The sequence below is a fragment of the Halictus rubicundus genome, chromosome 15 (assembly GCF_050948215.1).
Source record: "Halictus rubicundus isolate RS-2024b chromosome 15, iyHalRubi1_principal, whole genome shotgun sequence".
NCBI lineage: Eukaryota > Metazoa > Arthropoda > Insecta > Hymenoptera > Halictidae > Halictus > Halictus rubicundus.
The window spans coordinates 5,881,873-5,909,438 of record NC_135163.1 but is presented as its reverse complement, the minus strand read 5'-3'; the positions used below and the strand labels follow the sequence as shown (position 1 = coordinate 5,909,438).

The following is a 27,566-nucleotide window of genomic DNA, read 5'->3' as shown; positions in this document are numbered from 1 at the left end:
ACGAGATAACTGGAAATTGTATTCAGAGGACCGGGTTCTCCATATTTGATGTTTGGTTTGCCCAACCCGGACAAGCTGGTTGGGCATACAGTTTTTACGGTTTTTTTTCGCGATACCGTGTCGAAATCGTCGAAGTTCGCGTGTGACTTGTGAAATAGTGTGTTCAAAATCAACGTATATCAAGCATGGATGACTTAGGTGAGTAATTTTCAGATGAATCGTGTTTAATCGTAAGTTAACCTCAAACGCGAATCTCTCAGTCTGTCAGAGTCGTTAGAATCTAAATTTTTATCGTTGATAGCGTTTTGTTTCGATTTTATTTGAACGCTTCGTCTCGTAAGTCTGCTTCGAAAAATACAAAATAATAATCTATTGTGATCCGTTCTATCTGAACGCTTGTACGCACAACATGCAAATATTGATAATTTATCCGACAGATGTTTGCTTATCTGCAGGATATTTACAATCGTACGAAGTGAAGCAGACAACATTTATTAAAGAGTGAACTAGTTGCAAAGACAAAGATTAACATTAAAAATATCATAATTGCGTTCGCGTGTTTCAGGTTTGTTGAATATATCAGGATCGCAGCGAATTGTCAAATTAAAATCGTATAAATAACAACAAGAAATCGCGTAACTATTATCTTAATTCCCATGGTGACGTCTGCAATGCAACTCTGTTGATTACGTACTCGTTCCTGTCTTGCAACTTTCAGTTAGCATTTAGGTTGCATTAAAATAATCTCTCGCAAAAATGTTAATTTTCTTCTCGTGTAAATGTTTGATCACGAGTAAATGAATTTCTCAATAATTGGTAAAATCAATTACTTGTTCTCTAGCCGTAAATTGAATGCAACCGACCATTACTGAATCGAATAAAAAAGGCTGTTATAAACATATGAATAGAAGAGTGAGAAATAATTGGAAAAATACCTCGAAGCACCTGTGACGAGTTAACTCGTCGGTCTCGAGGTCCCTTTCCCCATTATTTGCTTTACAGCTGCAATTATTAGAAAACCGCTTCAGTTTTTGATAATTTCGAGATATTTACACTTCTGCGTCTGATTTAATATTTAATGTATAATATACAATATATAATTTTTCAATTCACAGTAAAGATAAAAAAGATAAATTCGTTTGGAATTTTACTTTGATTCAAAAGAGGCGAATAACAATCGTATCTGGTAGATTCCGTTCGAAACGATTATGCCGAGTTTGACTGGATATCACACAGGAAGGGATTAGGGACAAATGAACCGCGGGGATGACGCTCAGAACCGGAAGAGACTACTTTCAGAGTCCGCGTACGATACCGTGGACCAGTGTTCTCCCGAGTTTGTCATGTGCCAACGATTCACGTATTTTTAGTGTATTCACAGAGGCGTTGTCCTCGTGTTTTTGGCGTCGTCGGGGAAGAGGATGAGCGCCTGAAATACACTTGCACGTTTGAACTTCTCGTTTTCCCTTGGTCAAGCGCGGTCCATCACGGAACAGTCGATAGTACACGTTGTTTCGTCGTATCGACGAGTTAGAACTGCCGGTCTGCTCAAAACAAATCTGTCCCATATCAGCTCAGAAAACGTGCTACCATCGATACACGCAACGTCTCGATACGTGTGAAAACTTCGGGACCGAAATGTCATCGGAATCGTAGAATCGGAACGTAGAAAAGGATAGCGAGTCAAAACAAACATCTCCGGCGTATCGGTGAGAGACTAATCCGATAGCGAACATGTTTTCTTTTCAATTCTTTTCCCGTGGAATTCTTGCAAATTCGTAACGCAAAGCAAAAACTCATCGAGGAACTGGAGGGTCGAAATTATAGACGTGTACAATATTCATTTACATGTTTTATTCAAATTTCCCAATTGATTACAATGACTGCTCGGTGGTTCTAGCGAGTTGAGGGTCGATGTTATAACTGTCCCTCGTAAATCCTCTCTGTAAAGGCGACAAAAAGAGGGACGAAGATCGGGGCAATTGCCGACGAGTCGCTACGATTTTTTCAGTGATGGAAATCGGCGGAATCGCGGTGATCGCGTGCTAACGTGTAAAATTTGCAGACGGCATTCAACAAGTGGCCGTTCTGTTCGGTGTGTGCATCATCCCCGCCACCTATCGATCGTCTATACAGCTGGCTCGCTCGTGATAGACTGCAAAGAGAGAAACATTACCGCGGCAAACTGCCGCATGATAGTATAATACGCACGTTGATACCAGCGGATTTCTGTTAACGAGCGCGCGCGCGCGCGTGTGTGTGTGCGCGGAAACCATTGATGGATATCGGGTGCGATAATTGATAAGTGGTGCAACAATAAGGGAAATAGTAAACCATGGCAATGGATAGGAGCATGTACGGAAAGGTAGACCCGGGCGCTATCTATCAGCCCTACAAAATCACCGTGAAAAAGGGACTACCGCCTGGATGTGAGTCGCCGATCATTCACTGTTACTTTCGCTGACTTTGCCGAGATCATTTTTACGCGTTCTTCTTCTCTAAATCGGGATGCACATTCAAAATGCACTTCTGACTGAGAAAGATACTTGGAATAATTTATTTCTAGATCACTATCGATTACCACTACGACCGGTCGAGAGACCGGTCTTACATTTCTTATTTCATAATTGTCGATAGTAAAAAGCTGCTTCGATTAGAAATTATTAAACTAATTTCTTTATTCAAGCGCATATCGTTATATGTGCTAAATAAATTCAATCATTTTTTGCTCGGTACGTAATACATGAATTACTAGTATGTTTACTTTGATAAATACATTGACAGAATTTAAGTATAGACAAGTGTTTAGAAATTGAAATAAAATCGTGGGACATCGATCGTCGCTTTATAAACATCTGCTACAAATAATGTTTACCGTAGCGTGAAATCAGCGGCAACAATTGAAATTCATAGGGCACGGTGCATGAATAGTTTTTCCTCCTACTGTGCGTGCGACCTCTTTGCATACCGAATAAGAATGCCGGTCGTTAATAGGAATATAGATTATCGCCGACGTGAGCTTTTTTGTAGTACAAATGCAAGCACGTTTTCTCGATGGATCTCGCGGTCGCGAAGCCGCGCGATAACGTGTCATAGTGGTCTTCTAAATTAGGCTCAATTGCCTGTCACGCAACTCCTCTTTTTTGTCGTTTCGTAGTTCGCGTCGAAACATTTCAAAGCTGGCGAATTAAACAGCCCAGCATTTCCAATTAAGAACGTGTCTATTTATAGAAATCTGCTCGTGTTCATACGCTTCCAATTACTTGACTTATTACGGATAGAATTAAGTTGAATTCAGCTTATCGAATTTTAATGTTTACTCCAGTTGCGCAAAATCCGCAGTCTAGTAATTATCCATTCACTAGAAACATAACGGAATCCATTGATGCGATAACCTTTGATTCAAGCACGGTCACGAATAGTTATTTAATTTATTATGCGAACCATGTAACGCGCATCGCGAAATTTATAGTGCTCTTGAACCGCTCTCAAAATTGTATTTCTGGCTTATTTTCAAAGGTTAATACGCAAATTGGTTACTTTGATGCGCGAACGCTTCCGTGTCGCGTCGTTAGCCATCCCCAGAATCATTATAACCGTCTGCGAAGTATTTTTAAGTCACGCACTTAATTCTGTCCGAAGGGGATGACTCACGGTGCATCAGTTTGCAATGTTTTTTTTTCTACTGTACCTTTCACCTACAACGTGGGTTGCCTTGACACTAAACTTTCTGAAATAATTGTTCAAGTCATTATTTACCGACGATCTTTTTATGGAAATGCATGCTTCGAAGAATGTGGTCGATCTCTGTACTCATCGAATGAAATCGAATCGGAAATATATAGTGCATCGAGTCTGTGGTGCGTGACACCTGTCGGATAATCGTTATACTAGTTTCATTACGAAAATCTGCCTTATCCGCGCGAGGTTTCTGCTTTACCGACAACGCTGTATTATCCGCAAACGGTAACAAAGACGAGCACATCGTTGTCGTAAAATTGATTGCAAGATTAACAAATATATTATATCTCTAGTTTGGGTTGCTGTGAAATTGTCAGAAAATCACGGTGCATAGTTAAGTAAATTAGTTTTTTTTGTTTCACGTTAATCTGTCAGGTGAAAGGCTCGAAGTTTCAACGTGTCCGTCTAAAGCGTTCCGTTTCTACTTGAACCCGCAGCCAAAGAACGCAAGGAAATCTTTGCTTGCGGTATTTCGTGAAAATCGTGTGGTTTTTTTGTTCCGAGTGACCTAACAGTTTGAACTAATTCCACGGAATGAACATGACAGGTGAGTTGTAACGGGAAACTACAATGTATCACGCGTTTACCAAATTTGGCGATCCGTCATTCTTTCCTACTCGCGCGCAACCGCAAGTGTTGAATCGTAAAATACTTTCAGACATCCGGGGGCGTTGCGTGATTTGCAATGTACATATTTAAAAGAAAATTCTTGAAATGATTTCCGGTGTTTCGTACACGATAATTGATCGGAGCAGACTTATGAATATTACTGGGTAAAATTGCACTGAACTGGTGAAACATTTTTTTAAAAATTTAGAATATTTTTCTATATGGTTCTCTGCTACAAGTACCAGCAATTCATACATTTTGAAGTCGCGCATTTCTATTTTTATGAAATTCCTGAAAGCTTTTTTATGCGCGGAAGTCACGCTTGTTTATAACGCGTTACATCGAAGATCATTCTGTGATCCAAGGTAAACACGCGTAGGCATTCCTTCTTCCTGGATCGCACCATGATCGATCTACGCGCGTCCATATTGGGCAGGACCTACGCATGAGCTAACTGCCTACGCGTTTCAAAAGTAATTGCTCGAATAGGTTAAACTAGACTTATATGTCTCGGCGTCATATTCGAGTATATGTAGAGCAATTTAATATTATTTTTCATCCTGGGGGACTCGTTCCGCAAATTTAATCCTTCATAGTGCACATGGTGTACTAGTACTATCAAATGCCCCATTGGGAGATCTGTGAAACGCGATATCATGATTGTGCAGCAATGTTGCATCAGGCTGTTATCTTCTATAACAAATAGAAATATTTTCCTACTTTTCTAGAAATGTTCTAGAACTTGGATCTCGGACTCTAGGTCATGTTTACGCGTTCGCGTGTCCCAGTGTTTGCGGGCTTAGGTGTTTTTGTTTTGCGGAGGCTCGTAGTGTTGTCCTTGTCGCAGCCGGAGCTGATGCGAGTCTAGTTGTGGTTATTTTTGGGAAGTTTGTCGTCGCGATAGATATCTAGGTGAAAACGTTCGCTTATAACTATCGTGCGTAAACGAAGATGTGCAACGAAGACGGACAGCGGCAAGGTTGAAGAGGGGGAGATTTAACGCTGGGACAAAGGGGAGAGGAGAAGATGAATTCACGTAACACGGACACTATAGCTGCAGCCTGAGAAACAACACGTGCTGCCAGTTCTATCTGATCCCGCAGCACATCCGCTGCTTCTATCGATAATCTCGTTACTCTTGATCCTCGCACGTGAGCTACCCTCTAATCTCTAGATCGTCGCGTGATTAATAAAGTATTCCTCGCCCAAACATCGCTGCTAACGATTACTTATTGCTACGGGTAATACAGCCTTTGTTTTCTGCCAGTAAAAAATAATAATTGCTTTTAAACGATCGTCTAAGGAAACATTTATATTTTCATAACGTGGCGTTGTAATTGGTATCATTTATTCTGGTTTATTACAGCTTTCGTTTTTTGTTAGTAGAGAATGTTTGTCCAAAGGCATTCGCATAGTAATTGTTTTTAAACGATCGCCTAGGGATACGTTTATTTTTGTATACGTTCGCGGCGCGGCAACACGTGTTCCTGGGTGTTCCGTATAATGTCCATAGTAAACATAATTGGCAAACATAGCAGCATTTATTTTTAACGGTTTTTCTTCGGTAAAATGGTTCGCCCCTCCCCCGTGTTTATAACCTATGGTCGCGTAGGGTCTGCGGAAATCAGTGCTCGGTGATTTCAAGACTCGAATAGTCTTAGAAGTTTTCGTTTCCCTCGTTCAGAAAGACTTTGATGTCACGCAGTTGAAATCATTGTAAGATGACCGACATTATGAGATCCGCGTCACCAATCAGACCGGCTCGTTTGGCGACTATCCAGAAGCACGCACGTTGGGAACAATATATCAGTAAGTAGCCGCCCTCCGAGAGTTCACGCTCATCAGTGATACGAGAACACCCTTAATTAACCTATCGAACTCATAACTCGTATGCGAGTAACCAGTAAATGAACCCTGCAGATTTTTAAAATGCGGACCTTGTCATTGTAAACGTAATTTAATCTTTCTCGATATTCGTTATCTACAATTTGAGAAATTTTCAATGCTAAAAGTTTGGATGTTCCTAGTCAAATAGAACCTAATCTGATGCTCGGATATCATGTGACAAAGCGGCCGTACGTATGTCGCCAACGATCTTATGAATCGTATTACGTCAACTGCGGTCTCGTATTCCTCGTTTACAAGAAGATTGAGTACGAATCGGAATTCTTTCGCATGATTTATCGACCGTGTTGCAGCATGACCGGACACTTAACGCCACAGAGATTTACAATGATCCTGCGTTACGCGTATTTACTACGCAATATTAATGTCCGAATTGACTGTATGATTCATAAGTATAAAATAGATTCGGGGAAGCTCCGGCAGGCTGGTTGCCAATGTTGTGCCTCATTCAAGTGGACGGCTACTGTTCATTCGATTTAGTGTACAGTTTCTGTAAAATAAAATAAAACCTGTAACAATACCATTAAAACGATAAAATTACAAAATCTCTTTCTATGCATTGGGTTATAAATTATGAATTGCTTTCTTTATTAAATCAATCATGGATTTGCAAGTCATGACAATAAGTGTACAAAAATATATTATTCGTATTGCACAATATCACAGGACATTATGAAAGTATGATCGACATTGTAGAATTTAAAGGTACTTCTCAGGATATATGAAATGACTAATAACAACGGACACCGGTTTACATTCGTAACACAAGCCGCGCGACCTACTTTACCGACCGAAAAACAGCTTATGAAAGAGAAGTTGCAACAGCGGGCCACCGTTTTGAATTTTTAACCGGGTCACATCTAGACCACGAATACGCACAGAGTTTCAAAACGATTCATCCCGCGATGCGTACAATTACCATTTCGTCAAATGCAAGGAAAACGGCAAGTTATTTCGGTCAATAGGTTAAACAAACACTGAATGAAGCACCTTCGACGGGAGCGCGTTTCAGTGTTGAAATCGACGATTCCACAATTGCGTGTGCTGCGTACGACTATAGTCTTTCCTCATCTGCGTACGATACATTCGTGCTTGGCTAATATTTCGTAATCGGCCAGGGCTCGGGGACAGTTACGATGACCTCAAGCTTCCGTAACTTTCGCAGAAGAATGCCAGACGATCTAGAACGATTCAGAGAACGCTTCCGATTCCGCGAAGAACCATGCGCGCTTGCTTGCTCGATTCGGGACTGCTGTGAGCACACAGGTTCTAACATGCTACTTCTTCGCATGAACGAGCCGGCTAGGTTACGTTGCGTTCCGAGAGATGCCAGTTAACTGCGCGTCACTGTATTTTTACGTTTCCTGGCTGTAAATTATATCCAGAAAAAATTGCTGTTTATGATGTTACCGCTAATCTATATCGAACAATTGAGAAACGCTAAATCCAAGGGCGCAACATGAAAGAAATAATTGAATATAACAATTGAATACAAATAATTGAATAAAAAGGATTATTTTTTCGATCCATAAGCGCTTACGGAACCTAATGCGTTTTAGGGGGTGCCCCGGGGGTTAACATCTGATGTCCACATTCTTCGACCTACAACAAAAAAAGAATTTCTTTCGAAACCACAATAAAATGCCTGGGGAGGTACGTAGGGGTTTTTCGCAGGTATTTCAAATTGCAAAAACTGCGTGTTTGTATCTAATGATGTTTTTAGGCCCGTTGTGGCCGTGGCCCTCGAATTCCCCGGCAATGGGTAATACAATTGAATGGTACGATGTTGTAAAAAGTTTTGGGACAAAAGCGAGAGGGAACACATCGAACCGCAAAGGTTTTTGGGCTCCGTCCAGCCAGCATGAACTATCCGGAACAGTGTGCAGCGTTCCCTCGTCCCAACCATACCTCCCTCCATGCTGTTTCTCCTTCTCCAGATCGGATTCGCCTCCTCCAGGCTGCGGTCTCGAAGCCGGTCGCCTTACCGAGCGGCTTTATTGACAATCAGTACCGTTTCGCCGATCGTGGCACGCAGGTTCGCGCGCGCGCGCTAATCCTTTCCACATTCCATGCGGCACGTGACACTCCGGTCGTTTCCATTGGTGCTCGGAAAAGTCCTAAAGGCTCGTCTTTCACCGGTGAAACGCGAACTTTTCGTGTACGCCGAGGCGTAGTCTAGCGCGTTGTTCTTCGTCGCAAAATTTTTAAACGCCCTGAGCACCGCGACGAATTGCAAAAAGTGATAAAGTCAGAGAGTGTGCGCGCGCGTGTGTGTGTGTGTGTGAGGAAGAGAAGGGGAACGGTTATCGCAGGCTGGGCGAGTAGGTGTGAAAGTGTTTTTATCGTCGATTCAGCGTCCTGCGGGCCCGTATCTGCTAGAGGTGACGAATTTAATTGCCCGTGTACGTCTCACACCAGGAAAACCATTCCAGTTCCCCGTAGCAACTCGCCGCGCGAGTGTCTCAGTCTCGGCTCGAAGTTTTACCGAATCCAGACCGGAAGTCCGTCGTGGGTGTGTCGTGGTTTGTTCTCTCGCGATGGAGGAGGCATGCGAGTCACAGGCCCAAGTGGAAAATCTCTACGAAGCCTACAACACCGAGAAAAACGAGACGAATCTGTTCAGCCTCGGTAAACGATTCTGTACCATTTGGTTGTTACCGCGTAGCCAGGGCCACCTTTCGTGTTTACCTTGAAGCTTTGTCAATCTCGCGTCGTTGTTGTTTCTTTTTTCGAACTGGCAGCGATGCAGGAATATCGGTAGTCTTCGATCACGATGATCGTCGACAATTGTCGGTAATTGTACACCATCAGCTACCGTTGAGATCCAAGTCGTTGAGGAAGTAGTAGATGCACTTTGTCGTGTATTAGATCATTTATAGTAATACTGTCTATACGGTGATCTACTCTAGATTGTTTACGATAACACGTTGATATCGCCTGTAAGCGTTCCCGAACTTATCATCTCTGCATACCTTTCTGATGCATTTATGAAGCCGTTCGATTGTCGATTCCGTAATGGAGGCGACGACGTCATTGACAAATATAGTACAGATCGGTGAAAATTGAAATGTTCGAACGAGGTTCGGATATTTTAATGTTTAGAGCTATAGTACAGTAGCGGCTCGGAGATTGGTAGTTGAATTGCAGAGTCTATAAATAGTTTTTCGATAGACGGAAATGTACAGGCAATTTTTTTTTCCATTAAAATTTTCTTTTAATTTTTTGACATTCTACTTGCTTTCCGCGATTTATTGATGTACCGGAGCACTGTTAAATTGAATGTTCAAAGTAGTGACCTTGAGTAACAGTCGAACAAACGTTTGTAGGTATAGGCCCTACAGACTTGTTCAAGGGCTAATCGTCAAAATTAATTGTTGCTATTTCTGATTGCAGATGCGCTGCTGGCAGACCTGCAGAACACAGTGTCGTCGGAAGGGAATCATGTCGGTAGCAACGCAACACCAGGTTATGGATCATTGAACGGCGCCAGGACCGGCGCATATAGATCCTACGACAATCGCACCTCCCCGCTTCCGGCGCAGTCGGTACGTAGATCATATTTACGAGTCAATAAACTATCTAATCGCTGACGCACACCAGTCGACAGACTGACAACAATCTGCATTTCCTATTATGCACCATAAATGTATTTATGACTGTACTCGGGTCCGACGGGATGAGTCAATGTAACTTCAACTTTGTTGCAAGCGGCATTTATTTAATCTTATTGTCCGAACTCGTTGGACGAAGGATTTTATGCATTTATGACGAAAATGTAAATTCACGATTTAAAGAGAATTTAGAAACCTTGATAAATTGTTCTGAACTTACTAAAATTATTAACGAAAAGAGGAACTGTTTACTTGGTTCTATTTCTTTCATTTAATGCGCACAATTTTCATTTTGCATAAAGATCCGCAGTCTATGACATTATGTTCACGGTTGTGAACATTGGACAGCCGACAGGAGCGCGAGATTTGAATTTCGCGCCGTTTCGCGTCCATTTTGAAATATTAGAAAATAGAAAATATTTTTAAAAAACTAGGATTCTAGGATGAAATTAAATGATTTTAAGAGGTAAATCGTGTTCGTTGGTCAGTGGATTAAAACTGACAGGTCGTTGATCATAAAATTCTGAGAAACCTACGACCGTTTGTTTAACAAGAGCCTGTACAAGTAAACGTTTGTCACTGTCCCGATTCGTCGGGCTTTGCCAAAATCTGAAGAATGGAACGATTTGTTTTGTTTAATATTTTAGCATTAGCGTTAATATTTTTAGCTCGTGTAACATGATCGCGATGGTTCGTATAACCGACGGTCGAATAAAAAGGAAATTCCAAGTGTCGTTTTATCGACGGATGTCCGGAGATGTCGCGGACGTTCTGAGATAGATGGCGAGGGTGACACTTGTAGCCGTGTTCAGACTGAACTGGTATTCAAATCTATAATTTAATTCGCTTGTTGCTACGAACAACCACGATTCAACGGGGAATAAATACATTGTTCAATACCGATGAAAAATATACAATAAAGGGAGAATATAAACATTGAGATACAGAAATAAACTTTCTGCTAACGATTACTTAGAAGGCAAGGAAAATACGATTTTATAAACGATTGCGATTCGAATAGAAACGGTACGACGCTGGTCTTACAATCAATCGCAAGATATCGCGTAGCTTGTTCACACAGCTATAATTAAATTCAACTCTTTGAGGACGAGTGTCGTCACATTGGCTACATCAGGTTCCTGTATTTGATTCTTAAAATTACAAAAAGGAATTTGTATTCTAATAATAAAAACTAAATTAATTATTGCAGCTTTTCCCAGAACTGACGACTTCAATATAGGATTTAGCTTCCCGAGGAAAATATTTAAAATATTTTTAAAAATCCTTGTTCGTGGAGGATTAAACGACAAACTAGATTATGAATGATTAAATAATACTAACTAATAATACTAAAAATTAAAAACTGGAAAAAATTAAAAATCGCCCGCTCTTCCATTCAAATTTCACGACGATTTCCATAACAGCTGGAAATGCATGAACCGATCTCCGAAATCCGCGAAAATCGCAGGCATCTGCCAATAAAAATCGTCGCGATCTCTCTGCGATAATAAAACGACGTTTTCTTTTATCAGTCCGGTGGACATTAACGAGGTCGTTACACCGATTTAACTAAAATGTTCTCGGAACAACGGAGCGCTCGATTTCAGAAGAAATCGCGAGGGTCGATCGTTGTACCGAATCGTGCCCGTGCAAAATAGATACATTCCAGAATGCGAGCCGATGACGCAAGCGATAGTTAAAATTAGCCTCGATATTGCCTCTAAAATTGACCGAACCTCCGCAGCCGGGCCACGAAAAATTCGGGTGCGTAAAAATCGGTTGCGTGTACGGCCTCTCAATTTTTACAAACGGGCTCGGGTTACGCGCGAGTAGCGAAACTTTCGATCGCGAATTCGCCGATTTGCAATTTGCAATTTTAACCCCTGCATCACTAAGGGTGGGGAATACCTTGTGCCGATTCTCATATTTTTTAATATTTTTCCATAAACGCGATCGGGTCTTTTATTTTCGGGCCAAAATCTTTTTCGTTTCAAGCTGTGAAAAAATTTGAGAAAATTCGAAGATATTATTCCGATATCTTTACTGTATTGTATTGTACATTTTCTTATTCATGCATTCGTGACAAAAATCAGTAGGTATAGTTTAAAACGGTAAAAAGATTAGAAGAATTTTAAAATAGAATAGAACACTTTATTTTTTATATACAATAGTACATAATATATATAATAATTATAATAATATATATAATGAGTAGCTTAAAATAAAATATAAGAATTTAAAGATACGGATATAGTACGTTCAACCTATTGAACTAATTAAGAAAGAAAATAATTTTCTATTTTACTGCAATTTGTTGAAGTTCAGATAGAACATTTTTATTTCGTATAAAATCCGCGATCACGCTCTCTCAACACTATTTCAACTTTCTGGCTCGACCGAGGACAGCAGAAATGTTGAGAATTTGAACTATTTTCATAATTGATGCTAGACAAAATTTACGATTTTATAATCTGTATCTGCATAGTGTTTATGCTCAGTTTCTAATCCACGAAAATGCATCTTCTCTCGGATAACGATCCACGGAAATTAACTTTCAAAGTCTGCAAATTGTATAAACAAATCTAATCACGATAGAAATCACAGCTCAAACGATTCGTGTCCTTTCTTGGACTACTGCCGGGTCTGTGTAGACCCTAGGTTTAAAATCGTCAAAAGTGTTAGGACACAATATCAAAAAAATTTGATTCATTAACGCTGAAATATCTTACAAAATATTTATTTTGTTGACATAGTGTCCTACCACTTGTTTGTTCAGAATGGCACGAGGAATGAATTAATGTAAACTTTGTAGGGTATCATTTAAAAAACAAATGCACTGCTCCTGTAAAAAGATCGCAATGATATAGCTTGTTAAACAATGCAAAATTTGTCGGTATAATTTTTCTCTATCTATAAAAGGAACAAAATTATAGTATAGTAAATTATTATATTTTTCATTCGGTAGCGATGTGTGGCAACGGTCGAAACATAATTTTGAAAAATGCAAAATGCATGAGCGCCGCGAACGTCCGAATCTGCCTAAGCACCGCCAACTGTGCAGCAGTATGTTTTAGTTGCGTGACAGCGTTATCGCGGGCCATTACCGTGGATTGTTCAATGGTCCCGAACGGAATTGACCGATCACCAAAAATATTTTCGCAACGATAAACAGTCTAGCATAAGCACGCGAGAATTTGGCTCGTCTCGGAAGGACTCGGCCGCGTTAATAATATCTTGTTAGTTGTTCCTAAAACGAGGAACAGACCGAGGAGAACAAAACGCGAATTTTCCGCGTACGGAGAAAACGACTGCACGCGAGTTTCGATCGCATACCGCACGCACTATGCTCTCTCACTCGCCGTAATGCAATTCGCCAAATTGCATTCATTCGATCAGATAGCTGAACCGCGAAATGAAATGGTCGCAGAAAAATTACTACGGCGCACGATCAAATTATTAGATCCACTTGTGTTCACATTAAAATAATTAGAATCAATTGAAGGGTCTAGCTACGCCTAATTTTTGTTATTGAATTGCGGATTTTTATGCAAAATAAAAATAGTTTGCTCTCTTCTCTTGCATATTTTTAACATTTCCACTGCTTTAATTTGCATCTACTCATTTTTCTCACAAATGCATAAAATCCGAGATACAATGACCATTGATTTCTCAAATATTTATTTTCATTAAATAAATTGCACCGACCTTTCGGGATATAGAATGATAAATAAATGTTGATAAACCTGTTTGTAGTAAATCCTAAAAGTTCGAGAATTTCTAGATGTAAAAAAATTAGAAATATAAATTAAAAACATTTTGAAACGGGGAAGACCATTTCAGACCCGCTAATGGGAGTTATAATAATGCAAACGAGCGTTTTAACAGCATTGTGTGGGAGTATCGAAACGTGACCTCGATATAAACATGATCGACCCGTCTCGCTAGGGGTTAAACCACCCGGTTGAATGATTCACGAAGAAAAACGAGCGGGCGTAGCGCGACGATGATCGATGCAATGACCCCGGCCGTCGGATCGATCTAACCGAATTAGGTTTAATTAACGTTTCGTGATCCGACGAGACCTGCCTTATTGGTCATCAATCGACGAGAACGCGTTGGTATGCTGCACCGGAAAATTGCATTCTTTCTCCGCCTGCTCAACTTGCGCGAAACTTCTTTTTTGCCATTCGGTCCTATTATCTAAACCCTTTTTTTTTTAATTTTTATTATTTTCTTTTATTCAATTTTTGTAGTCTAATGGTTAAGGTTAAAGCTGCACGCGTTTTTAAAATTGTAAGAATTTTAAAAGAACAGCATTTTTGGGGGTACGAATTCTGTTCGATTAAATCAAAGACGAAATGAATAATGATAATTATTCTAAATAATGTTAGAAAAGTGATTTGGCTGTTCAAATAAGCTAACGTATGATTATTTCAAATGCAGCCGAATATGACAGTATATCGTCTTAATGATTATTTTAAAAATAATTTATTTCCAACGCGAGATCAAAGAGTACCGTTTGTACACGATGCAAGCAACATTTCGGTCCCGAATCGTCGACATATATCGAAGCATTACCGTGCCGCGATGATTGTTGCGCAACTCGAGAGGCCACTTTGACGGAGCCGTGGCATTGGGCAAGGCGGATCGAAGCAATTAACTTTCGGATGAAGTTGTATTTTATAGTAAGTATCGGTTTTGGCAATACGCAACTGTGCAGTTGGCTCGGACGGCCGCAGAGCTTACACGCGAGCTGGGAAATTTTCTGGCCGAGCCGAGCACGTCGAAAATCTGAATAATAGATGCACGCGCGGACAAGAGAGTCGATACCTCGACGGGGAACGTAACAGGTGTTACACGGGGCCTCTCTCTCTCTCTCCCCCCCTCTCTCTCTCTCTCTCTCTCTCTCTCTCTCTCTCTCTCTCTCAGATCGATAACGCGATAGCAAACTCAGCCAAGAGAGCAGCCCGCTATCCGTTTCCCCTGGGAAACATTTACCCGCATATTTTTACTTCCCGATGTTCCACGCCAAGCTTTCTTCTGGACGCCACTTTCGATCGTGTGCGAAACAAGTTGCATTAGGTTGTCGCGTACGAGATGTCCGACCTTTAACAGTAACGTTTCACCTGCACAATTTGTCTCCTAATAAAATTATTTATCCGAGCAAGCGCCATTGTAATTTTGATCGTTCACATTTTTATAAGTAGACTGCGGATTTTATAGATTTATGAGAAAAATTTGTAGGCGTAATTCAAAACGGTAACATACATTTTTCCACGGCACGCGCATCGTCAATTTTTGGCCTACTTCCAACGCTTATATTACCAAATATCTGCATAATCTCGGCAGCTGGTGACCAGCGCGCGCACTAGATTGAACCTTCCTCTTTCGAACGAGCCCTTTACCAGCGACAAAATATTCTTGTACACTAACGAGCAAAACCGAGTCTACACTATTTGAAGCAACATAACTTTTTCAAAATTCGATCAAATGACTTGAATTTTATCGAGAAGTTGGAAGGATTAGTTTATTAGACGAGGTGTAAAAAAATTTGAATTTTGGTCGGAATCGCAAAAGAAATAGTAAAAGTTGGTTTTTTCAGCTTTTTTGTCCGAGTCGGAATTGAAAATTTAAAGAATGTATTTGATTCGCTCGAATAAATTATATCCAGGCTGAAAATTTCACAGATATTGGTTAATTCGTTTACGAGTTATAAACGGCAATTTTTCCACTTTCAAGCGGTTATAACTCGTAAACGAATTAACCAATATCGGTGAAATTTTCAGCATTGATATAATTTATTCAAGCGAATCAAACACATTTTTTAAATTTTCAATACAGGCTCAGATAAAAAAGCTAAAAAAACCAACTTTTACTATTTCTTTTGCGATTCCGACCAATTCGAACTTTTTTCAAAAATTTTGTACATCTCGCCTAATAAACTAACCCTTCTAACTTCTCAATAAAATTCAAGTCATTTGATCTAATTTTTAAAAAGTTATGCTGCTTCAAATAGTGTAGACTCAGTTTTGCTCGTTAGTGTATAAGACGAAAACGAAAAACGAAAAACGAAAACTAGAGGCACGTAGAACCATTTTTTGACGGTAACGTAGTCACTCTACCTTATCGGGAATCTACGAAAACCGGGCCCTTAATGGGAAAAAAGAAAAAAAATAAATATCGAAACATAACGACCTTGGTGTAGCCTACGGAGGTGAAAGCTTATGGTAGGGTGCTCCCCTAATCTCGGCCGATCTAGTTCCCGGTAAACAGTGTCTCGGGTCTAGTTACCCTACGGCGAAAATGTCTTTTCGCCGGCTGGAGCTTCTCGTTATAAATAGCATTTATTGCGCCCACGCGGTCAGCAGCGGGTTCTGCCAAAAGTCTTGGACATGTTTAAAAAAAAAAAACAAGTGAAAAAATCGGCGTGGAAAAATCTAGTCACAGCCAAAAGAAGAGAGGAGGAGGGAGAGGGCTGTGACGGGTTGTTGGAAATTGGAGACTTCCGGCGGTAAAATCGCGGCAATAACGAGCCGCGTCGACGCCGCGCGTAGATTTATGCTTGTCGCGGGGATAATGGTTTTCACGGTTTGACGAATATTCTTGGCCGTAAATCATAAAACGTGTGTGACGCTCGATCTTGGATCTCTAGCCAAGGATCCGCGCGAGATCACGATCGACTCGATCTCTCGAGGAAGAAGAAGAGAAAAAAAAAGAAATCGGATGAGCGTCATCGAAGGACGGGACCGTCTGCTTTCCCTTCGATTCGAATTTAGCACGGCGTGAAACGGTTGCGGGTGCGGCGTTAACCGCGCGATTTCGAAGACGGTTGCATAAACTGTGCACAATGCATCGATTCATCGGCCGTGCACGCGCCACCAGCTGCCGCTAGAACCAAGAAAAAGCATAGTGCGAGGCTCTCTAGGTGCTTCTTGCGGCTTTCTTCCAACGGAAACGATTGCACTGCCTGTCTAAGAGTCGATTTTCTTGCTGTCGATTGCCAGAGGACTGAGTTAATTGACGCTGAACCCGCCATGCGCTATAATAAAAGCATTCGGTACATGTCGCTTTATTTTATACCCTGGTAATGCTAGTATATTGCATTATTTGTAGGGAGCTGATTTTATGCATTCGTGACGAAAATAAGTAGGCGGAACACGAAACAGTGAAAATATCAGATTTGAAAAATATGATTGTGAACTGCACTCCCTTTTTTTGCTTCTTTTTACAGACTTTACCGAACCACTCTTCCACCTTAACTTTTCTACCGCTATAATTTAGTATGGTATATTAAATTCTAACTTAATGTGTTATCTTTTAGTATATTATTAGACTGCGGACTTTATGCATTGGAACAGTAACAATATTAGAAGAATTTGGAGATACTGTTATATTATCTTCAACCTATCAAATATAAAAAAGAAATTAAATTTTTATTTCACCCCAGTCTGCTGCAATTCAGATGGACAGTTTTTATTTTGCATAAAGATCTGCAGTCTATGTATTATATTAAATTCTAACTTATTGTGTTATCTTTTAGTACATTATATTAAATTCTAACTTATCGTGTTATCTTTTAGTACATTATATTAAATTCTAACTTATTGTGTTATCTTTTAGTACATTATATTAAATTCTAACTTATTGTGTTATCTTTTAGTACATTATATTAAATTCTAACTTATTCTTAGATTGTGGATCTAGATGCAAAATGAAAAGTGTATGCATTGATGGCAATACACAGGAGCCACACAAAAATGTCCTTCTTCTTCTTCTTCTTCTAATTAGTCTGCTTAAACTGGAACCGACACACCGACGTCCTTAAATCTTTTCAATATGTCCACTGCTGTAAATTGTACGTTTAATAATTGTACTAGTATCATTAAAAATCTGTGAATTAGATTACAGTAAGCAACGATGCCAGGAATGGTTGAAACAGTGAGAGTTTAATTTAATTTGGCACTCTTTGCAAGTAACTAGCCAACGACGATACATTAGTTAAGAGGGTTAAGGGTCAAATACTAAATTTTTGTCCTGGTAAATACTTCTATGCAAAATTCATCGTGACCTCTCGTAAACTCCGCTTTGCGTCATTAAACAAAGCAAAAGACGGGAAAATAGGTGCTTCGGAAGACACATTTTTGCAAAGGGTTAAAAGAAATATATACTCTTACATGTTACACACAGCTGGAAGCTCGTAGCTCTTTAATGCTGTATAGTTAGGGTAAGGGACCCAATTACAGTGCCTATAGTTATTTTTAAATCATACTATATGTTACGTATCTATTTTGTAATATTCACTATGCTTTAAAAATAAGTATAATCAATACAGGCACAGTGATTGGTACCCTCACAGTAATTGGGTCCCTTACTCCTGCACAAAATATTACCCAGAAAAATGTGACAAGGCGAATAACGATAATTTCTCTCGAAACTTGAAGAACTTCTTTTCAGAAAATAAAATGGGTGACTAATGTCGATCCTAAAACTTCGTCCGAACGTTTAGGCAGCCATTGGCATAAATTCCACCGATTTTTGCCGAAGTTGAAAATTGGACTTTTGGCCGCGTTTTGACGATCCCGTTCCACTGTGCGCGGCGTATTCAGCGAACCGGGGATTTATGGGTTCCGCGGATCTAATGGATGTTTATTTTTTGATTCGGGCCAGCCTTGAAGAGTCGAACGGCCGGTTCTGTTTCGAGGCTCTATATGTATTCGAGGAGGAGCTGGTCCGCGAGATTCAAACCAGGCGTGTCCGCAGGACTCGCGTTGCTACCGCGACATGTTTTCTCCGAGAAGAAGGGGGCCTACACAGTTCTATGGATATTTTTGGACCGACAACTCATCGAGCAACCTAGTTTCCATCGGGATGTATCGTTCTGTCTTTCGATCGCGAAAAAATACGAATCACCGCGTCCCGTTTCTCCGCGACTGGAAACTTTCCGAGACACCCTAAGCTCACCGAGAGAGTTAGGCTCTCGTTCCTCATTCCTACTCTTTGTGGACGATCGTGTTTCGACCTTGGACGGCCCGAGGTCGATCCGGTGTCCTTCCTTCGGCTTCCAAAGCCGCCCGGTTGGACCGCGGACACATGCTCTGCCGCGGGTTTTGCAACAAACGTGAAAATCCGTCGGCCACCGCGGGGCTTCTATTAAAAGTGCATGACGCCCCAGTCCTCCGCCGCGGCTCGTCCACCCAATTGATAATGTATTTACAAGACGGCGTGTGCTGCAGCACGGCATCCAGTGACATCATGCTTTGAAATAATATGCTTCTACGGGAACTTGGCAACCGCCGTTTCAGCCTTTTCTTTTCCATCGAGCCAACCACGACAGGAGAGTTTTCTTTCCGTCCGAGATTCGATTACGAACCACCAAAATTGGTCACCCGCTGTGTCGTAATCGAACTGACAATCTTCGACACATTTCTGTGGCCGAGCTCTTCTCACCTATAACTAGCCTAATAAATTGTATCTCTGTAATAGCTACACCTGGGACCTGGACAAAAATCGATGTCCCCGTTAAATAATTTTAACCAGTTAACACTGTGTTTGACGAGTATACTCGTCATGAGGAAATGGCAATATTTTGTGTCATGACGAGTATACTCGTCAAAACGGCTATAATTCAAACAGCGGTTAATTTTTGCGACGCAACTTAGGTACACATTTTTCAAAGTGGTCGCAAACAGCTAACTGATAAAAAATATATTCTTTGGTTTGCATATTTTGCGTGCAGCATGTGTTCTGGATATTGTGCATAATTTTTGCAGAACGATCCGCAATACAATGACTCTACTTAGCACTTTATGTTTACTCTATATACGTCCCAAATGCCTATCCCATAAAAGTCCAACGATCATCCCCACTCCGCGAGGCATACTCCGTGAGGAGCCATGAACGGTATACGAGGGAATATCGTCTCCTATCCGGTACTTGTCCCTCGCTAGACCCGTGTTTTGGACATGTATCGAGCGAACGCTGTATTTATGAAAAATATCGAATTGGTGCCAGTTGGAGCAGCACAAAATTCTTCTTACTGAGATTGTCGAAGAAGGAGAATGGAACTTCTTATATGGCTACTGTTTTATTTTGCACAAAATGGCCACAGTGTCGTAATGGACGTCGACAATGCATTTTGTTGCAGCCGACCTACCAGAACCGGGAGGCCATCGAGGAGACAATCGGGAAAAGCAGCGCCGGAGGGAAAACCCCCTCCTTGAACAACAACCTCTCGGAGCTGGACACCCTGCTCCAAGACCTCAGCAATGCTCATTACAACTCGCATTATCAAGAAAGAGGTCAGCATCCTATTTTCGCGACCGGTGTAGCAACACTGATTCTCGCCGAGTAGCTACGATGTTCTCTCGTTCGGACCGCTGTTTTCTGGACTGCAAGCGCTTATTTTCAACGGGAAATTGCCGTTAACAATCCCGTCGTCTGCCATTTTGCAAAAATCCGATCGAGCCAAGCCATGTAAACCTTTCGACTCGCGAATTATCAAAGAAACTTTGTTGAATAATTCACGGATGCATCTTTACAATCTCATCATTGGCATAAAAATACTAGAAGTAATATTTATAGTAGAACGCAAAAATCGTGAAACAATTTTTTGACTGCATTGTACCATGGCATTCTGTAGCTAACAGTTCAAAGATTCTAATTAAGTTTCTCTTACGAATCCATTTTTTAAAAGATGTTTATTGCGGTCTCTGATCAGAATACAAGCGCGAGAGAACATGTTGCATCGATGGAACGCACTTATGATTGCAGAGAACCGCGTGTCCTCCGGAATGAACGGAGACTCTAGTCCGATGCTTCGATCTCCGAGCAGCATGTCCGCGTCAAGGCCAACGGTGGACTCTTTGCTCGAGGAGCTGAGCACAGCGGTGCCTAATGGGTAAGAGCGACGGTTCACCATGTCCGAAACTTGTTTGTCTCGGTATTCAAGAATGAAATATTAATCGCAATATTCCTATCAGGGATTACTCTACCGACGGCAGAGTGAAAGTTACCATCCAGGAGACGTCCACCGAGATCCAACCAGTCTACGACGGCTACAACTCGAGACAAGGCTCTCTGAATCGGTCCGAGGTGCAGAGAGGATACACAAATGGTCACACTGCTAGCAACGCTACCAAGGAGCTCGATGATCTTATGGCTTCCCTGTCCGACTTCAAGGTAGAGTAGACTTGGAAGAGAAGCGTGGGAAATTGTGGAGGATTCGTTGCATGGGATTTGCTTGAGCGGAGATACTGTGGAGATTTTTGTGACACCGAGCACATTAGGCGGGGTCTAACCACTTCTAAACACTTATTGTCAGACGTGGTTAATTGCACAGTTCGTCGGCAGTTCTGTGTTTCGATCAACAGCAAGAAACATTTAACACAATAATTTTTCATTGGCCATCTAACTTAGAAGTTGCAGACTACATTTGGTTCTTTAGAACTGATCTAACATTATGGCAAGCTCCCTCAATTGTTCTATGCTGTTGTCTTTAGTACAGAGTATTATACAAGTGCTCACAACAAATTTTAACAATACTAAAACATATTTTACCATCATCCATACCTAAGAGATGAAAATAGTCCCCTAACTTAGAACTTGCAAGCTACATATAAGTTCTCATTCTCAACTATTCATTTTGACTGTGATATCTTCTAAAATTGAATTTAGCCCTACAAACGAACATGATAAAAGATGCATAATGTAACATTCGCTTAAAAGTACGTTGCACACAACCCGGACATTGAGTCGAATTTCCCTGAATATGAATGACGAACTCGAGAGGAATGGGGGGATGAACTTGTCCAAGACCACCCCCGCCGATTATAATGGTCAATTACGCGATTCGTGGTGCCGGCTAATTGGACGCGGGTGCAATAAGCTTTTGTAGTGTTTGCTTACTATTAAAAGTCACTACAGAATGAGAAAACAGCCGCGTGAAAACTACTCCTGCCCATTCTTGGCTCCCTAGGTTACCAAAATAGCTTCCATTCCACGATCTACCACCAGTCGCGGGTCCGGCCGTCATAGTCTGCTCCTCCTCCTCTCCTTCGGCTCGTCTCCTTTTCCTCTCCGCCGATTTTCCGTGGCCCCTTGAAGATGTAAGAGCAGAGGGAGGGAAAATATGGGAGGTGGGGGTCAATGCTGATCCACGAAATCTCTCAAAGCTTGAAAGCCAGTCTGCAAGCTCGCCTGTGCCAATCGACATCGGTCGACTCGCGGCTACCTTTTGAGACTCTTCGTTTATCGGTACCTTGACATTTTCCCTCGACCCCTATACTAATCAGAGATTGAAGACATTCAACACCGGGCATCATACGGTTCACATTATCGAGTCTTTCGGGTCTAGGCCGGGATCTAGTCCATTTGGAATCATTTTCCCATCGTTTCGCAAGCAAAAGTTGGGAGACACGTTGCTACTGTTTTGTGGGGCTCTCCTAGTGGAGCTAGATCATGTTCCGGTTCACTGGTCGCCAATCAGAAAGGAGAAAAACTGGAACCATGAGCTCGCTTCATTATATCAGCAGAGCTCTATCAGACACTATCAGCATTAGTCAGGATTTTGTAGTGCTCCGCTAATATATTAAATCTAGCTTGTATTCCAGTTCATCGCTCACCAAACAAAGAGAAAACTTTGGAAATTGGAACATGAGCTGGCTTCATTATATTAGCAGAGCACCGCAAGACACAACACTAGTAGCATCAGTGTGTATTTTGTAGTGTTCCGCTAATATATTAAAGCTAGCTTGTGTTCCAGTTCATCACTCACCAATCGAGAAGGAATCAAGCTTCGCTATATCAGTAGAATACCACAAGACCCATACCAACATCAGTTTGTATCTTGTAGTGTTCTATTAACATAGTGGAGCCAGCTCTTGTTCTGATTAATAATTACTCGCTACCAAAACGAGGAAGTTTCTGAGTCCGGAACATGAGCAAGCTCCTCTAAGTTAGCAGTGCACCGCAAGATACAGCACATCTTCCAACTCCTAGCGAAGCTAACTGTTTGAGAATCAATTTCCCAAAGAGATCCTCAACAGTGATAGACCTCGACACCTCTGTACTAATTACTTTACAATGTAATCGCAAGAGCGTTCGCATTCTTTGTTATACGTTCACAGATCAACAGCGGATCCCACCAGCACCAGACAGTGACCGACTCACCGTACGCAAAACCGAACAAAGCCACCAAGAGCTCGCAAAGTCCGCTGCCACCCGAGGGCACGCAGACCAGGATCCACATCACCGAGACCCAGACCACCCATCACTATCAACAGCAACACGGAGAGCTCTATCCCCCCCAGCCGGCTGCTCAGCACAAACAGAACCAGTTGGATTCTATGCTAGGTAACCTACAGGCAGACATGAGTCGTCAAGGTGTCAACACTACTCAGAAAGGATGCTGCAGCGCCTGCGAGAAGCCTATCGTGGGACAAGTAAATAGCCAACCTTGGAAGTGCCAAAAGTAATCTCGTTCAGAAAGTTAACCGCCCGATCTGTCTCTAGGTGATCACTGCTCTGGGGAAGACGTGGCATCCGGAGCACTTCACTTGTACTCATTGCAACCAGGAGCTGGGAACGAGGAACTTCTTCGAGAGGGAGGGACAACCCTACTGCGAGTCCGATTATCATAATCTGTTCTCGCCCCGTTGCGCTTATTGCAACGGACCCATTCTGGATGTAAGAACTCGTTGGGGAGCCAGGGTCGTGTTTATCGTGGAGCTGTAACCGCAATTTTTATCCATTTCCGTTCTTAACCTGTTCACTTGTGTTTCCATGATCTGATATTTGAAATTATTCAGATTACAACACGTAGAGGAATGAAAAATTGTACAGTGGCCAAAGCTGAGGATGCGAGGTTTGAAATATCAGTGTCTTTGGCAACAGATGAGAGAGAATGTAAAGCTGTGTCCACACTGGAGCAACACCGAGCAACTTGTCGCCTTCTTCTTTTATTCGATAGAAAAGAAGGAGATGAAAAGTTGCTCGATGTTGCTCTAGTGTGAACACATAGCTGAAGGCATGATTCTTCGAGGTAGCGTAAGACAAAAATCAACGATCAACGTATGCAATTGCCTTGAAAGGGATGATTCCTGAGGTCATTTGCAGCAACTTTCTCCTTTACCAAAATGTTCTTCCTTAAGAACAAATGTGTTTCTTCTTAATAACTCTTCAACAATACTGCGAAGAACATTTTCGCACAGTAGAAAGTTACTTCAAATGACCTCGGGAATCACCTCTCTTTCGAGGAAGCACAACATTTTCGGTACACCCTGTACGTCAATCTAATATTCTTCATCTTTAACGGAACAAGGTACCCACTACCTCGGAGAACCTCCCACAACATCATTAAAGAAACAAAAATACAAAAACGGCTCGAATATCCCCAAAGAGCAGGGTTAACGGAAATAGCCTGGTTCTCCAAAAGCGTAAACGCGTCCCTGCAGTCAGCCTGTCACCCCGAGCCAGACGGTTACCCGAAACTATTTTCAGAAATGCGTGACCGCTCTGGAGAAGACCTGGCACACGGAACACTTCTTCTGCGCTCAATGCGGCAAACAGTTCGGGGAGGAAGGGTTCCACGAGCGGGACGGGAAGCCATACTGCAGGGAGGACTACTTCGACATGTTCGCGCCTAAGTGTGGCGGCTGCAACCGCGCCATCATGGAGAACTACATCTCCGCGTTGAACAGCCAGTGGCATCCTGACTGTTTCGTCTGCAGGGTAGGTTCCCCATTCGAGGAGACTAACTCACCGAAAATTTGTTTGCTTTGGTTACAGCCTTAGGGTATCGCGCTCTGGAGTGCATATGGGAATCTCAGGGTCTCTAGCAAGCGTCGTCGGTCCTTACCGTTGAAGATTTTCCGGTGGAAAGATTGCTCCAACAATCAATCACGCGTAGACCGAGGATCATTCGTTCATTGATTGCAAAAGACGAGCTCCAAATAGACGTTTCATTGTTCTTTGAATAGTTTCACCAAATGTTTTCGTTGTTTTATAAAATAGCATCTGCTCATTTTTGCTAGCAGCATGAAAGGGAACTTTTTGTTTAGTTCCAGTAGCTTGTAATCGAGGACGAAAATTTTTATTTTGCATTAAAAGTCCGCAGTCTGATCGTGAGACATCGGAAGAGGTGAAAGGATTAATTTGGTAGATTGATAGTTGGAGCAATCTTCTCGACAGGCTTGAAAGCCGCAACGGTGAGGACACAAGGTGGGCACCAGAGACTCACGTGTCCTGTGAACGTTGCAGGATTGCAAGAAACCGGTGTCCGGAAAGTCGTTTTACGCGATGGAGGGCAAACCCGTTTGCCCGAAGTGCGTGGGCGTCGACGACGACGAGGAAGAGGAGGAGGAGGAAGCATAAGCGGAGCCCCGGTCTCTTATGTTTCTCCGTTTCTTATGTGAAATGCCCTACTATCCCCCCCGAGAGCCCCCTCTATGGTGCTATGTCGCTCCGCGAATGTGGAGCTCGGCATGTGTCCGCCCCCCCCCTGAATTTCTCCAACAGGTGTTTAGGCGAATCCAACGCGGAGAGGAACGTGCAGCGACGGGGCGTCGTCGTCGTCGTCCATTCCGCTTCGAAATTCTCATTGATCGCATATGCCAACACTACACGTACACTCGCACACAGAGACACGCACACACGGATCAATCTGTACAGAACACAAACATGCGCATAGACCATTAGCATGTTAGGGCATTGTCGAGGATCTTATAGTATTTCCGCCGGGATTTGATCAGATAAATTGTGTTAACGAGGTTCAGATCGCATATTTCTTTCTAGTCTTAGAACATCAATGTTAATGAATCGCGAGCGCTACGATAGCAGTTTCTAGTATTGTATGACAAATAAAAAATAAACTGAAAAGAACAACAACAAAAAAAAAAAACAAAAAAAAAGAACAAAAACACACACAACACAAAAGAGATGCACGGCTGCAGCGTGTCCGCCACACGTGTCTTCTCAGTTTGAGCTGCGGCGGAACGCCCCAGCCCCTTTCATGCTGTTTTATGGTTGTTGGCGATGAATAGTGCTCGAAGTTGCTATCGTAGCGCGTGCGTTGCGTGAAGGTCGCTTTTACGCGATATTTCATTTGTACGCAGCGTGTTCGTATGCGTGCGTATTGACCGTGAAGCGTTCACGCGAAGGTGGTCGATTTGTTGCTGTGTCATTGATCACTAGCAATGTTTATGTTTCATTGTTTATGTTGTTCGTGCGCCACTGTCACGTTCAATGACGACTTTATTTTTGGGCGCTGGTGTAGAGGCTCACGCACGAATTTTTGTTTGGTCCGTAGGACTGCAGACAAAAGTTCCAAGGAGGCTCGTTCTTCGACCATGAAGGCCTACCATACTGCGAGACACACTATCATGCCAAGAGAGGATCCCTATGCGCGGGATGCCACAAGCCTATTACAGGTCTCTTAATTATCCATTTCTTATTATGGGCTCCAACAGTTGGACGTGTAGTTTGTGAGAATCAATTGTTGATTCTTACACAGTACATAATGTATGATTTTAGCCTGCCAACCGACAATGACCAGTTAATACGTTATTAGTAGGCTCCGGATGTTGTGCATTTATGACAAAAATGAGTAGGTGCAATTGAAAACACTGGAAAGATTAAGAGTTTGAGTTGAAATTATTAGTGAAAAATATAAATTAGTATTTAGCTCCTATGTGTCTTGCAATTGATGCAAAACTCTTTTTATTTTGCAGAAAGATCCGGAATCTAGTCATTAGTATTTTATGATAATCACGGAGATCGTTTCATGAACATTTAAACGAGAGAAAAATTTGATTCTGTTAACACTTCGTTTACCAGCAATTTTCTAATACGCGGCAAAAATATGTTTTGAAAAAATTATTGATAAATAGAGCAGCGAACATCGTCGATTATAAAATTGTAAAAATGGTACCGCCGTCCGAGTGTGTTAACAGATCATGGTCGGTGGCACCGGTACGCTAATGAAGGTTAATGTTTCAGGTCGTTGCATAACAGCGATGTTCCGGAAGTTCCATCCGCAGCACTTCGTCTGCGCGTTCTGCTTGAAACAGTTGAACAAAGGCACCTTCAAAGAACAAAACGACAAGCCGTACTGCCACGGATGTTTCGAAAAATTGTTCGCCTAGGACTCGATTAGCAAAGAAAGAAGTATTGATAATTGTAACATATAACGGATAAAACAAGAGACAAACCAGTGGACTGTTTCGCTCGGTACTATATTTACAAATGTTACGTACTTTCTGTACGCGTTACACGTGTTCACGCGCAGTAGAGAGAGAAAGAGAAACGAGAGAAAGAGCGGGAGAAAGAGAGAGAAAGAGAGAGAGAACGAGAGAATGCAATCGCTTTAGTCGTTTTTAAGGAACAATTACAATGTACTTTTACGAATTAATACGCTTGTCGTCGCGCGACACGAAACAGTCCGTTGAGAGATTTCTTCGCGACCAGCGACGTGTTCGACATGGTGCAACCTATGCAAGTTAAACATACAAACGTATCGTTCATTCGCTCTTATCGCGAACGATAAGGTATTAAGGTATCTCACAAGTCATCGTTATACTTCCATTGTCCTTAATAAGGGCTCGTTGCTAATATTTTTAGGAGCATTTTATATCAGGTACTTTACATTGACCGTATTGTCTAAGGATTAATAAAGGGTGCTAATTAGTAGCTTGTTTTTACTAATAA

General features: G+C 41.8%; 1 protein-coding gene across 5 annotated transcripts; it reads left to right on the top strand.

The window, feature by feature from the left end:
* Positions 1–39: 39 nt before the first annotated feature.
* Positions 40–27,566, top strand: Pax (paxillin). 5 transcript variants are annotated; one of them, XM_076800620.1, is made up of 10 exons: positions 40–198; positions 9,649–9,800; positions 20,011–20,164; positions 20,637–20,763; positions 20,846–21,044; positions 22,991–23,305; positions 23,376–23,549; positions 24,363–24,593; positions 26,170–26,290; positions 26,859–27,566. In XM_076800620.1, exons 1-10 carry the CDS (start codon positions 186–188, stop codon positions 27,002–27,004), a joined length of 1,632 nt encoding a protein of 543 aa, XP_076656735.1. In that variant the 5' UTR covers positions 40–185; the 3' UTR covers positions 27,005–27,566. The 5 variants fall into 5 exon arrangements, with proteins under 5 accessions (XP_076656735.1, XP_076656732.1, XP_076656736.1 ...); XM_076800617.1 differs by lacking the exon at positions 40–198 and adding an exon at positions 1,908–2,429; XM_076800619.1 differs by lacking the exon at positions 40–198 and adding an exon at positions 5,791–6,159.